Here is a 10,923-nt window from a genome sequence, read left to right on the forward strand (position 1 = left end):
TATAAATAACCTACAATTAATTAATAAAAACTAAAATTATTTATGCATCTTATCTTAAAACATAGCCAAATAAAATGTATACATTATAATCTAATTCTATATACTTAAAAAAACATTTTTATAAAAAAAAAATTATTGCGGGATGTTTGAAATATAAAATAGTTTTCGGTATATACTTTGGCGAGCGTCTGGTGTATTTGAATTAACCGCATAAGGTCACACTGTTTTTTTTGTTTCTTGGTTCTGCGTTTTTTCTGTTTGCGGCGACGGCGGCGCTTTTGAAGTGCTATTTTCAAGTGCTGACAATTGTTTACATTACGCGCAGCCATCTTGTGCAGTCCAAGCGAACGCCGGGCAGTGAACCAGTGCGCTCCACACCCTCGAGCAGCCAAGATGTCGGGCACCATACTGGAGAATTTGAGCGGCCGGAAGCTGTCCATATTGGTGGCCAGTTTGCTGGTGTGCCAGGTGCTGTGCTTCCTGTTGGGCGGTCTGTATGCCCCCCTGCCCGCCGGCCATGTCACCGTGCTGGGATCGCTGTGCCGCGAGGACCACGGCCGCCAGAATGACACCGGATTCCTGTTGTATTCCCGGGGTGCAGGTGCCTGCATCCCGGTGACGCGGGACGAGGTGGAGCGGGACTCCATGAAGATGGCCAACGAGTTGGTGCACGTCTTTCAGATGCCGCTGCCCCGGGACCTGCGCGACCTGGACTACTCCCGCTGGCAGCAGAACCTCATCGGGGTGCTGCAGGTGGAGTTCGGCTACGATTCCTCCTCGGAGCTGAGGGAACCGCCCCGGGAACTGCAGCTGACCATCGACATGCGTCTGGCCTACCGGAACAAGGGCGATCCGGACAACGGGTGGAAGCTGTATGCCCACGGCGTGGAGCATCGCTACCTGGACTGCGTGACCTCGCATGTGGGACCCACGGAGACGATCTACTCCTGCGACATGATACCCCTGTTCGAGCTGGGCGCCCTGCACCACAGTTTCTACCTGCTGAACCTGCGCTTCCCGCTGGACACGCCACGCCAGACGAACCTGCAGTTCGGCCACATGCACGACCTCACACTGACCGCAATCCATCAAAACGGAGGATTCACCCAGATCTGGCTGCTGCTCAAGACGGTGCTGTTTCCCTTTGTGGTGGGCATCATGATCTGGTTCTGGCGCCGGGTGCACCTGCTGCAGCGATCGCCTGCCCTGCTGGAGTACATGCTGATCTATCTGGGCGCCGCTCTGACCTTCCTCAACCTGCCGCTGGAGTACTTGTCGCTGGTCTTCGAGATGCCCTACATGCTCCTGCTGAGTGACATCCGCCAGGGCATCTTCTACGCCATGCTGCTCTCCTTTTGGCTGGTCTTTGCCGGCGAGCACATGCTCATCCAGGATTCGCCGAACAAGTCAACCATCCGGTCGCGCTACTGGAAACATCTCTCCGCCGTCGTGGTCGGCTGCATTTCGCTGTTCGTCTTCGACATCTGCGAAAGGGGTGTGCAGCTGCGCAATCCGTTCTACTCCATCTGGACAACTCCGCTGGGCGCAAAGGTGGCCATGACCTTCATCGTGCTGGCCGGCGTTTCGGCGGCCATCTACTTCCTCTTCCTGTGCTACATGATCTGGAAGGTGTTCAGGAACATTGGCGACAAGCGCACATCTCTGCCATCCATGTCCCAGGCGCGTCGACTTCACTACGAAGGTAAGATCTTCTTTGTCCAATTAATTATTTTAAGTATTTTCTAAATTTATGAATTTTTAACACAAAAAGATAATTTGTTTTGTTAATGTATACATCCGTTCTTAGTTTAATTTGATTAAAGAGAACAAACTAAAATGGGTTTAGAATCAAGCACAACATTTTGCTAATATGAACAAATATTAAACAAATCTTTTGATTCTTAAGAGATCTAGACTTTCGCAATTTTATGTAAGACTATGTAGGTTACCTCCAAATCTTGATGAAATTTGTGTGACAATAATGTCGTTTAGTTTACTTAGATCAGCCGAAGGCACACTTGGTAAAAACATCACATAATTGGTGGGAAGCTTTTGCCAGACTTTACGATTCTGTTTTAGAGAGATTTATTTCAATATTGATGAAAATATGGAAAGTGAAGGTATGTCAAATATACTTGTTACTAAAACAGTTCGTTAATTGTTGTACCTTTGTACTTACTTGCTCAATATCAAATCATAATACGCACTTTGAATAAAGTAATGTATATTCATTCCATTCGTATGTTTTATTTGTATGCTTTTATTTGTTGTCCTTACCATGTCTTTATTTTGAATAATATTAAATTAAATTTTAATAAATACCAATTTTTCTTTAAAGGCCTGATCTACCGCTTCAAATTCTTGATGCTGGCCACCCTTGTTTGTGCTGCTCTGACTGTGGCCGGATTCGTCATGGGCCAAATGGCCGAGGGTCAATGGGATTGGAACGAAAACGTACAGATTCAGCCAACCTCCGCCTTTCTGACCGGCGTGTACGGCATGTGGAACATCTACATCTTCGCCCTGCTCATCCTGTACGCCCCCAGTCACAAGCAATGGCCCACCATGCACCACAGTGACGAGACCACGCAGTCCAACGAGAATATCGTGGCCTCGGCCGCCAGCGAGGAGATCGAGTTCAGCCACCTGCCATCCGACTCCAATCCCAGCGAGATCTCTTCCCTCACCTCGTTCACCCGGAAGGTGGCTTTTGATTAGGCGATGACACTCGGAATAACGATTTCCATTAGGTTGTGTGCCAAACTGCGATCACGATTTGGCCTGCAGCCGGAACGCTCCAAGTGTGTGCTTATTTTATTACCATAGTCAGTAGCATTTCTTGCCTAGTTTTGCATTCTGTGCATTTGTCAACGCGATCAGCATTATTACTTATCATTAACGTATAGATTGTCTAGTTTCTTTTAGCATGCTCAAAGTGTACGATTTTACTAACTATATTTTGTATGTATGCCTCGGCAGTATTATCTATTGAAGTCCATTTTTTTAGCTCGTAAGTTTTAACATATTTATCAAAAAACATTTTATACACATACACATTTTAGTGTGATCCGATTTTATTTGACAAAAGAAATTGTATCAACTTTGTCTTGCCAACTTCCATGTCCAATATCAGAAAGGCCAAATTGTCCAGAGAATACATATAACTGATACATCTTTAAATTTACTATACATTGAGCCCACTCTGGCCAGAATTTTTCAACTAAAACGTAGAGCAATTTCTTATTCAAGTAGCAATGCATCAAATAAAAAGCAATATTGAAAATGCCGAGCGGTTTATTATTTTGCAAATGCTGAAAACGTAAATAAAAACGTAAGGAATGCAGTGTTAAGGAACTACCAAATGATCCTTTGAGGAGTGTGGTAGTTTTGCCAGTAGAACTCCTTGGTGAAGTACACGTAGAAGGTGGCGACATTGAGGAGCAGATGGGCGCCCAGTTCCAGCCACTCGGCGAAGCCCTTGCGTGTGTGCCGCGTGTTCAGCCGGAAGAGAATGTAGGGCACCAGGAAGTAGCGAAGCTCCAGGAGTCGCTGGAAGCACAGCACCAGGAAGAGACTGAGCGGGAACATCAGCTTGAAGCTGTCCGGCATGTGGCGCAGTCCGCAGAAGAGCACGCAAATGGAGAGCAGGTACACTGGGACCATGGCGTACTTGAACCACCAAAACCGTCCGTACAGTCGGCTCCAAATGTAGAAGGTGTAGTGTCTGTTGTCGGCCAGCAGGTAAGGATGCACCTCGGTGTTCAAGTGAACCACCACGAGTATTAGCAGCATTGCCATCAGGAATAACAAGCGATTCCTGCGGATTAGCTCCATTGCCGGACGAAACTGGCGCATGGTGTTCGATATCCCAAAGCCAGCCGCAAAGACGGCGAAGTAGAAGAGCTGCGGCACATGGAGACTGGCCTCATGGGCACTCTTGTCGCCCACCACAATGGAGCCGTTGATGCACAGGAATCCCACGAAGGGCAGAATGATCGAGGCGTAGAAGCAGCATTTGGCCAGGATGCTCAAAATGCAATTACACACCAACTGGGGGCTGCTGAAGAGTTGTATCCACAACTGAAAAATTGGAAACGTAAACAATTTGAGAGGGTACACAATAATATTTGTATCACTTAGTACAAAATATCAAAACGTGCATAAACAATTTTTTATGATTGGTAATAAAAACTGCAATTCTTCGGGAATTCAATAGATTCTGGGAAATTTAAGCTTGAGTAAACTTTTGAATTTAAGGCATTGACTTATTTTCCATAAACTAATGTAAGCTTTTATTGCCTAGCTGATAAGAGTGAAAATGGCTTAAGCTATAAAATACATAAGATATTTAGGACCGGCATATGTATCTTGATACATATATTTTAAAAATTAAACAATTTAAGAGTAAACAGTAAAATTAGCTAGTTTAAATTTTTAAAAATTCCGAAAGGTTTTGGCAAGTTTTAGCATTCTTTGCAATTAAACTTTTGAAATTACTGAATTCACTTACTAAGCTGATTTATAGGTGAAAGTGGTTTACTTATATTGGGACTGTATTTTTAAAACTAATGAATGTCTTATTTATATAAAATCGCGAGACGAGGATTAGTCCAGCAGTTGTTGAAAATCTCTGTTTTAGAGGTAAATGCTTTTCGTGTACTTTGAATGAATGAGTGAATTGAGAGAATCGACCCACCTCTTTGCCCTATCAGCCGGATTTTGTCCCTGGAAAGGGAACGTGTGCGGGCGCACTGTTGGACCAGTGTGTCCAGAACGGTCATTCCGGTGGCCATGCAGACCCACACGATGTTCGTCTGGCGCATGAGCACACTGGCCGCTCCGAAGACCGCCGCCGGCAGGTGCGCCTCCTGCTGCCAATAGTTGTAGAACAGGAGCACCATGGTCAGCGACAGGGTGTCCGTGTAGTACAGGTGGCTGAAGAAGTAGAGTGGCGGCAGCACGGACATGGTGATGGCCTCATGGGCGGCATACGAGTTGCCCCCCGAGCCGGCCAAAATGCGCCGCCTGATCTTGTAGAGCAGCAGAATGTTGATTCCGGCGCCGGCCAAGCTCAGCATTCTCAAGCCCGTGACCGTGCACAGGTTCAAAGGATTCAGGACGAGGGCGATCAGGTACAAGCCCGGAAATGTCGTTATCTTCTGATCCCACTGCAAGAGGAGGGGAATTGGTCGAACTGGTCATAGACTTCTCCACTTCATCCCTTTACCACATCGAATTCCTTGCGGCAAAAGGCCAATCCCTGCGGGATATGGAACTCCTCATCAATTACGTAGTCCGCGGTGCCGTTCACCCGCAGAAACAGGGGCAGCGAGTAGAGCACAAAGCCCACGGGCAGGACCAGTTTCCAGGACCCGTTCATGATCCACCTCCTCCTTAAAAAAAATAGAGCTCAAATTGTTTGTTTATTTTTGGATCGAACCAGCCGGCAACACGTGGGAATGCACTAACGCCTCGCCGCAGCCAGAAATGACCGTAAAAATGACATCCAAAAATACCAAATGCGTCATTAGGGGCGTTCCCAAAACTGACATACGGTCTGTTCAACGGCTAACTCTTTGTTTGAAAAACATTATAAAATTAATCAAGAAATGACTGCATCGCTATTAGATTTAAACGATGATTGCCTCAATTGTATTTTGAGCTATCTGCCCATCAAGGATCACATAAATTTCATCCATGCTAGCACCCGCTTCCGCCGTGTCGTATTGGATTACGGCAAGAGTCACTATAGAAAATTGGAAATTGCTCCTAACTGAAGTTGTTGGCTATGCGGTAAAAAATCTGTACTTCGAATATAATAAATTTAGTACCCAATTTAAGCCGCGTATTCTACGCAAAGCTACAAAATGTATGAACAATCTGGAACACGCTATTTGGACACTTTCCTGCCCGCCAACAAAAATCACTTTTGAAGCCATATCCCAGACTTTGGAAAAAATGCCATTTCTTAAGAATATCACGGTTATTCAAAACAACCGATTCATTAACATCTAAGGCAGACCGCGAGATCTGATTAGGGTACCATGCGTGTTTACTCCATTGGAAATCCTGTGTATTCTTTGGATAAACAACACCAGTCTCCCAACTGGAGACTGGAGGGTCATCCTTCTAAAACCCAGTAAGCAAGTGATCCTTATTTTCAATAGGGAATCCCTGGCTTTAATTGAAGAAGCGGGAGGAAAGCTACAGTTTGGCCACAAAGCGGTACACGTTAGGAACGTTAAGAATAATCAACCAACGATCAAGGATAAAGCGGATCTTAAGCAGCTTTAAGTTTGTTCTGCCCAAGTTCCTTAAATCAAAACCTTTTTAAATTTGAATATAAATTGTTAATGACATCTCCACTTAATCTAAACGATATAACAGATCTCGCTTAAGATGCAACCGCAGTCTTTCAACACACGACTGGAGAGCTATTAACCTAACACGTATCGAAGGCGCCAGAAACCGTGTGATCCTTATTCTAAATAAGGAATCCATAGCTATAATCAACATTGGCTTCACTGAAAGCTGATAACTCCAGCTGAAGAAATAGTTTGGACCTTAATGAAGTCGTTGATGTCGTTTTCGTGGACACTGACAATTTGAAATTATAACACTTGCAGCTTCCATTAAAAGTCCATATAATGTAGGTCTTTATTAACATTTTGGATTAAATAAGTTAATTATATTACTTACAGATCAATTGTCACTCCCCCTTTTAGGCGAACATCCCAATTAGATTCCGTTACAATTGTGAACTTTATAAGGTTTATTAATCATTATGGTATTTGAATATACATTTCGAACTTTAACATAGAAGTACATACAAACAGAATGTTTAACAAACAGTACGACTTAATGACTACCAAATTATCCAGGCCCATTGGCAACTGGAGGATCTAACTGATAATGTCTTTTCTACTTTATACTTTATACTTGTATATGCTTTATATAAAAACGTGTGATTTGTATCGATTGCGTTGTTGTGTGTTTGCTGTGAATAAGAGTGGTGTGGCTGGAGCTTTCGGTCCGTCCGGCTAACCAATTGGTCACAGGGAAAACTCCACCTTCCGCTGTCGTTGCTACTTGTTCACACTCTTATAAATCATTGGGGCCGATCGATCGTTCGTCTTGGTGTGTCGCAACTTGACCGTGGCGAACTGAGAGGCTCTGCAAAAGATCAAGGACGTGTCCGGATGAGGAAGGCGATCCCCAAGCGATGGCGAGGGGAAAATAACCTCTACTTACGGCTGGAAAAAGGGCAAACTAATACGGGGAATGGTGGGGCTAGCTGGGATACACGTACACGGACTCGTTACTGGTCAGTAATCTATGGAATAGTTGCGGTAAATACCGCGCCTGCTGCAAAAAGCAATTTACGTTTGCATTATTCCGACTAACAAATCGTGAAATGAGGTCTTAAGCGAATTAAATTTAATGATATGCATGCAGGCACCAAAACTCTAGGGTAGAATGTTTACATGGAGAGGTCCTTGTTCTTTGAAGTTTCCTCTGCCATTGCTGGCAACACACACGAGTATTTAAATAGATTTTAAAATTATTATAAGATATGTACATAGAACAAACAAAACAGAACTTGCCTAGGACTAAAACTATCAAATTATACAGGGTAAATAATGCTTAACTCAAACGAAGGACACAAGGCTAACTGGAAAAGCTGCACTTTCCTTCCACCCACTCTCTGCCCATTTTCTTAGCCCGTAAGAAGACGGCGAAACTCTGGTATATCAACTATTCCTTGCTCGCAACCCTTTCCCTTCTTCCCTTCTTCCCTTCTACTTCAGCTTGGCACTCGCCGACTTCTGGCCATGCTGCTCCTGATCCCAGAAGTCGTACCATGGTCCATAGCTCTTGTTCCCGGCCAGACTCTTTGAGTTGCGCTCCAAGGTGGCACTGCTGCTGCTCATGTTATTGCTGGCGGAGACGGAGGCGGAGGCTGAGGACTTGAGGAGGCGTGTTCGCGGCAGGATGGTGGCCGTTGGAGCACCCGAACTGGCCGTGGAGTTGCGGGTCAGAGTGCTGTCCTGCTCCTGCTTCTTCTTCAGCGTATTGGTCGCCGTGGTGGATGTGGAGGAGCGGAACGTATGGAACTCCATCTGCTGGTGCTGCTGCTGCTGCTGCTGCTGCTGGTGATGTCGGCGCATCTTGTCGTCCTTTCGCACCAGGTGATCGTTGATCACAATACAGTCGTAGGGATCGGAGCTGGTCGACTTTAGCTCCGCTATCGGACTCCTCCTCGTCCTCGCTGGTATAGTACTGCTTGAGGATGTCCTGTCGCTTCACCGTCTTCATGACCAGTCCATGACCATGGCTGTTGTTCTTGCCCTCGTCGAAGAAGTTGTTCACATCGCTGAGCTTCAGTGTGCCATGTTCATCGCTGTCACCCTCGTCCGTGGACTGCGGGAATTGCTGCTGGTGCTGCTGGTGCTGCTGGTGCTGCTGCTGGGATGGCTTGGAGCGACTCAAAGTCTGCGATTTGTGCTGTGATCCTGTGCCGGACACCTGTTTGTCCAGCTTGCGATGCGACTGATGCTGATGCTGCTGCTGCTGCTGCTTGATCCTGCGACTGACCACGTCGCATGGTGCTCATTCGCTCCGCATCCGTGGGCTCCTCAATGTCTATCTCTATGGTCTTCATGATCTTCATGCGCGACTTGGGCGTATAGCTGCTCCTCTGTTGCTGCTGCTGCTGCTGCTGTTGCTGCTGTGGCGGCTGCTGTGGACTCACCCCGTAGATATTCTCATCCTCATCTGCGTAGAGCTCGGTGCTGGTCAGGCTGTCCTTGCGTTCCCGCTTCTCCTGCGACGAACTGGAGTTATGCGACTTGGTCAGCGTGCCATTACGCTCCTCGTCGGAGCGCCGCTCCAAATCATCCCGATCGCGCAGCTCCTCTAGATTCGGGGCGGCCACCAGGTCGCGGTGCTGCCACAATGACATGCCGGCCAGGATGTCCTCGCCACTGCGTCCGCCTCCGAATTTCCAAAAGGATTTGGTGCGCTTCAGCCCGGCACTGGATGCCTGCAGGATCTCGTCATCGGAGGCGATCAGATCGTACCGCATCTTGCCCACTCCACCGCTCTGCCGGCTCAACCGATGCAGACTCTTGTCGTCGATCTGGCTGTCAACGCTGTTCCGGAAGTTCCGGTTCAGCGTCCACGAGGCCACATCCCTGGGCACCGTGTTGGTGTGCGAATTGGTGTCCGCCCGACGTCTACTTTGTTGCGTATTTCGCAGTATTTCGTGGTGGTGGTGGTGGTGGTGGTGTGTGATTGGATTGATTGTTGTTTTGGGTGTGCGTGTGTTTTTGGGTGCATTTTTTGGGTGGTTAACACAAAGGATGACAACAGGGCATAATGGCGATACATGAAATCAAACAAGAACGAAATAGAAGCAAATGAAAATAAATAAATTCAATCAAATTAAGCACTTCAAATCAGGCAGTAAATGAAAAATAGCGACTTAAGTTATATGGCCTATATGCTAATTAGGATTAGTGACAAGGCAGAGAGAAAAAGCGGTGATGCAGTGGCTTGTCTTGGAGAGCAAAAATCAAGACAGTTAAAACTTTAATTCAAAATATATAAAAAAAATCGTATTTATTTAAAAATATTTAATACTTTGGAATATTTATATTATTTCTTTTATACACCTTAGTTTGTGTTTAAAATATCTTAAGTCTGCAAAATTGCCTAAGTGCTATTTAAAACAGAACTCTACTCTAATATATTATCTTTTTAAATCATATTAATTCCAATGATAATGTATTTAAGGATCGTTTAATATTTAAAAAAAATTTTTTTTATATTTATAAACCTTTTTTTCTGCTCTCCAAGCCTTTACTTACAATTACTTTAGATTAAACTCTAAAAGACGGCACTTTATAAAGTTTTCAATTAAATTAAGGTCCACTCTAGATATATATATATTTTTTTTAAAGTAACATAGCCGTCTTCTAGAGTTCTAAGTATATTTGTTCCACCTACCGAATGGGCACTCGCTGTGTGGCTGGCTCCTCATCGGAATAGTCCACTTCCGGTTGCGGTGGTGGCTCATTGGCGAATCCACTGTCATTGCTGCTGTGCAGCGAGGTTTTGGCAGCCACTCCGGATTTACCAGACGGATGACTCTTGGAGCTCTGGGGGGTAAACATCGTTATCCAGGTTTTCCTTAATACCATCGAAATGAACTTTACCTGCACACCATTTAGCAGCTTTTGCTTGCGTCTCTCCACCGCCGCCGTGACTCCTCCGTTGGAGGCGCAAAAGCTCTGCGAGCTGTTCAACATCCTGGAGGACTGGCTCTGCTGGCCATTGGGCACCGGAGCTGGCAGTGTGGGCGGCGGCCCTGGGCGCGGATTGACTCCGGATCCGGGGCGGTACTTCTTCTGCTGCTTGATCGTATCCCCGAACATTCGCGTGGGTGAGGACTCCTCGGCACTGTGGTTCCTTCGCCGCCGATACGTGGCCTCGTGGCTCTCCATCAGCTCCAGCTGGGCCTCGTAGTCCTGCTGCTGCTGCTGCTGCTGCTGATAGCTACGCAGCCCTGCACCGCCGGAACCGGATCCCGATCCGCCGCCATTCCGGTCGTAGCTCATCAGCATGTTCTCGTACCGCCGACCGCCCGATGTGGCCGCCTCCGAGGATTCCGCATTGGTGTAGGCCACCGGGAACCAGCCAAAGTGCTGCGTCCGCAGGTTCTCGCCGAACTGCCAGCCCTTGGCCTTGCCGCCCACCAGGGCGATGCGGTCGCCCTCCTCGAAGCACAGCTGGTTCTCCCCGGAGGGCATGTACGCGTACAGGGCCTTCACCAATGGACGCTGATCGCCTCGCTGATCGTCGCCCAACGGCGACAGCTGCTCCTCAATGATCTTGTGTTTGTTGCCTGTTAATTGAAGGGAA

General features: G+C 46.6%; 3 protein-coding genes across 4 annotated transcripts in view; 1 reads left to right on the forward strand and 2 right to left on the reverse strand.

Moving 5' to 3' along the window:
• Nucleotides 1–201: 201 nt before the first annotated feature.
• On the forward strand, nucleotides 202–3,283 carry LOC128258340 (protein wntless). 2 transcript variants are annotated; one of them, XM_052989924.1, is made up of 3 exons: nucleotides 202–1,702; nucleotides 1,993–2,120; nucleotides 2,339–2,477. In XM_052989924.1, exons 1-3 carry the CDS (start codon nucleotides 394–396, stop codon nucleotides 2,342–2,344), a joined length of 1,443 nt encoding a protein of 480 aa, XP_052845884.1. In that variant the 5' UTR covers nucleotides 202–393; the 3' UTR covers nucleotides 2,345–2,477. The 2 variants fall into 2 exon arrangements, with proteins under 2 accessions (XP_052845884.1, XP_052845883.1); XM_052989923.1 differs by lacking the exon at nucleotides 1,993–2,120 and having other exon boundaries at nucleotides 206–1,702; nucleotides 2,339–3,283.
• LOC128258341 (putative Dol-P-Glc:Glc(2)Man(9)GlcNAc(2)-PP-Dol alpha-1,2-glucosyltransferase) lies at nucleotides 3,277–5,480 on the reverse strand. The gene is made up of 3 exons (XM_052989925.1): nucleotides 5,228–5,480; nucleotides 4,701–5,168; nucleotides 3,277–4,083 (listed from the first exon to the last, which is right to left on the reverse strand). The coding sequence occupies exons 1-3, from the start codon at nucleotides 5,378–5,380 to the stop codon at nucleotides 3,355–3,357; spliced, it is 1,350 nt and encodes a 449-aa protein (XP_052845885.1). The 5' UTR covers nucleotides 5,381–5,480; the 3' UTR covers nucleotides 3,277–3,354.
• Nucleotides 5,481–6,754: 1,274 nt separating this feature from the next.
• The window catches only part of LOC128258237 (uncharacterized), a 34,086-nt gene continuing 29,917 nt past the window's right edge, over nucleotides 6,755–10,923 (reverse strand). Inside the window, 5 exon segments of the mRNA XM_052989749.1 lie at nucleotides 6,755–8,246; nucleotides 8,248–8,559; nucleotides 8,561–9,236; nucleotides 10,009–10,160; nucleotides 10,218–10,906. Coding sequence (XP_052845709.1) covers nucleotides 7,800–8,246; nucleotides 8,248–8,559; nucleotides 8,561–9,236; nucleotides 10,009–10,160; nucleotides 10,218–10,906 — 2,276 coding nt within the window. The 3' untranslated portion in view covers nucleotides 6,755–7,799.

This window comes from Drosophila gunungcola (assembly GCF_025200985.1).
Source record: "Drosophila gunungcola strain Sukarami chromosome 3L unlocalized genomic scaffold, Dgunungcola_SK_2 000003F, whole genome shotgun sequence".
NCBI lineage: Eukaryota > Metazoa > Arthropoda > Insecta > Diptera > Drosophilidae > Drosophila > Drosophila gunungcola.

Bases quoted from the DNA above. Each gene is read 5' to 3' on its own strand.
- LOC128258340 (XM_052989923.1), top strand. From the start codon at position 394: ATGTCGGGCACCATACTGGAGAATTTGAGCGGCCGGAAGCTGTCCATA. The intron at 1,703-2,338 runs GTAAGATCTTCT...TTTTCTTTAAAG, and splicing joins GCGTCGACTTCACTACGAAG to GCCTGATCTACCGCTTCAAA.
- LOC128258341 (XM_052989925.1), bottom strand. From the start codon at position 5,380: ATGAACGGGTCCTGGAAACTGGTCCTGCCCGTGGGCTTTGTGCTCTAC. The intron at 5,169-5,227 runs GTAAAGGGATGA...CTCCTCTTGCAG, and splicing joins GCCGCAAGGAATTCGATGTG to TGGGATCAGAAGATAACGAC. The intron at 4,084-4,700 runs AGAGGTGGGTCG...TTTCCAATTTTT, and splicing joins AAATCCGGCTGATAGGGCAA to CAGTTGTGGATACAACTCTT.